Source organism: Corvus brachyrhynchos, unplaced genomic scaffold (assembly GCF_000691975.1).
Source record: "Corvus brachyrhynchos isolate BGI_N302 unplaced genomic scaffold, ASM69197v1 scaffold140, whole genome shotgun sequence".
Lineage (NCBI taxonomy): Eukaryota > Metazoa > Chordata > Aves > Passeriformes > Corvidae > Corvus > Corvus brachyrhynchos.
Genome location: NW_008235809.1, coordinates 1213937 through 1214742, shown reverse-complemented (window position 1 = coordinate 1214742; position 806 = coordinate 1213937). Strand labels below are relative to the sequence as shown.

Sequence of the window (806 nt, the reverse complement as noted above, 5' to 3'; positions counted from 1 at the left end):
GAGAGGGAGCGCTGTTCCCTCTGGAGGGACCCAGGCAGCTCCAACATTTGGAAGCTCTGGGCATGGACTGGCACAGGCCCTGTACCTGCTGGCGGAGGTCGATGAGGCCGATAATGGGTTGGTGAAGGTGATCACACACTCCAGCACCTCCCCTGCCAGGAACACGGGCCCACGGCCCAGCTTGGCCAACACTTCAATCATGGCTTGGACAGTCCTGCTGCACACCTGTCAAAAAAAGCCAACAGCGGGCACGTTATCACAGAATCATGGATTCAAGGAATCACTGAACGGTTTGGGGTGGAAGAGTCCTTAAAGATCATCCTGTTCCAATTCCCCTGCCATGGGCAGGGGCACCTCCCACCAGACAAGATTGCTCAGGGCCTTATCCAGCCTGGCACTGAACATTTCCAAGGATGAAGCAACCAAAACCTCTCTGGGCAACCTCTGCCAGTGCCTCACCACCCTCACAGTAAAGAATTTCTTCTTAATATTTAATCTAAACGTAGTACCTTTCAGTTTAAAGCCATTCCCCCTTATGCTGTTACGGCGACACAGTAAGAGTGCTGGGCCATGTAACTGAGGGGGAATGGGGACACAGACACATACACACAGGAGGTGTGGGGGGGAAACACGCACGGCCCTATCCTTACAAGCACATACATCCTCCCCCCAAGTCTACACAGGTAAGGGGGATCAAGACACACCGCGAGGGTGAGAAAGGACAGCCCTGACACCCCCAACCCTGCGGTCCCTACCGCAGACACGCACACGGCTCGCTCTCCCCGCGCGATCAGGGACAACAGCGA

At 55.5% G+C, this 806-nt stretch overlaps 1 protein-coding gene across 3 annotated transcripts in view; it reads right to left on the bottom strand.

Annotated features, from left to right (window-relative positions):
• RGP1 (RGP1 homolog, RAB6A GEF complex partner 1) overlaps positions 1-800 on the bottom strand; it is a 23999-nt gene extending 23199 nt beyond the window's left edge. For 2 of the 3 annotated variants that reach the window (XM_017727481.1, XM_008629205.2), the window contains exons 1-2: positions 460-464; positions 86-225 (exon numbers count right to left, since the gene is read on the bottom strand). In XM_017727481.1, coding sequence (XP_017582970.1) covers positions 86-201 — 116 coding nt within the window. In that variant the 5' untranslated portion in view covers positions 202-225; positions 460-464. Of the gene's footprint in view, positions 1-85; positions 226-459; positions 465-768 lie in introns of those variants that run through there. The other variant, XM_017727484.1, reaches the window with a different exon arrangement.
• Positions 801-806: the final 6 nt, after the last annotated feature.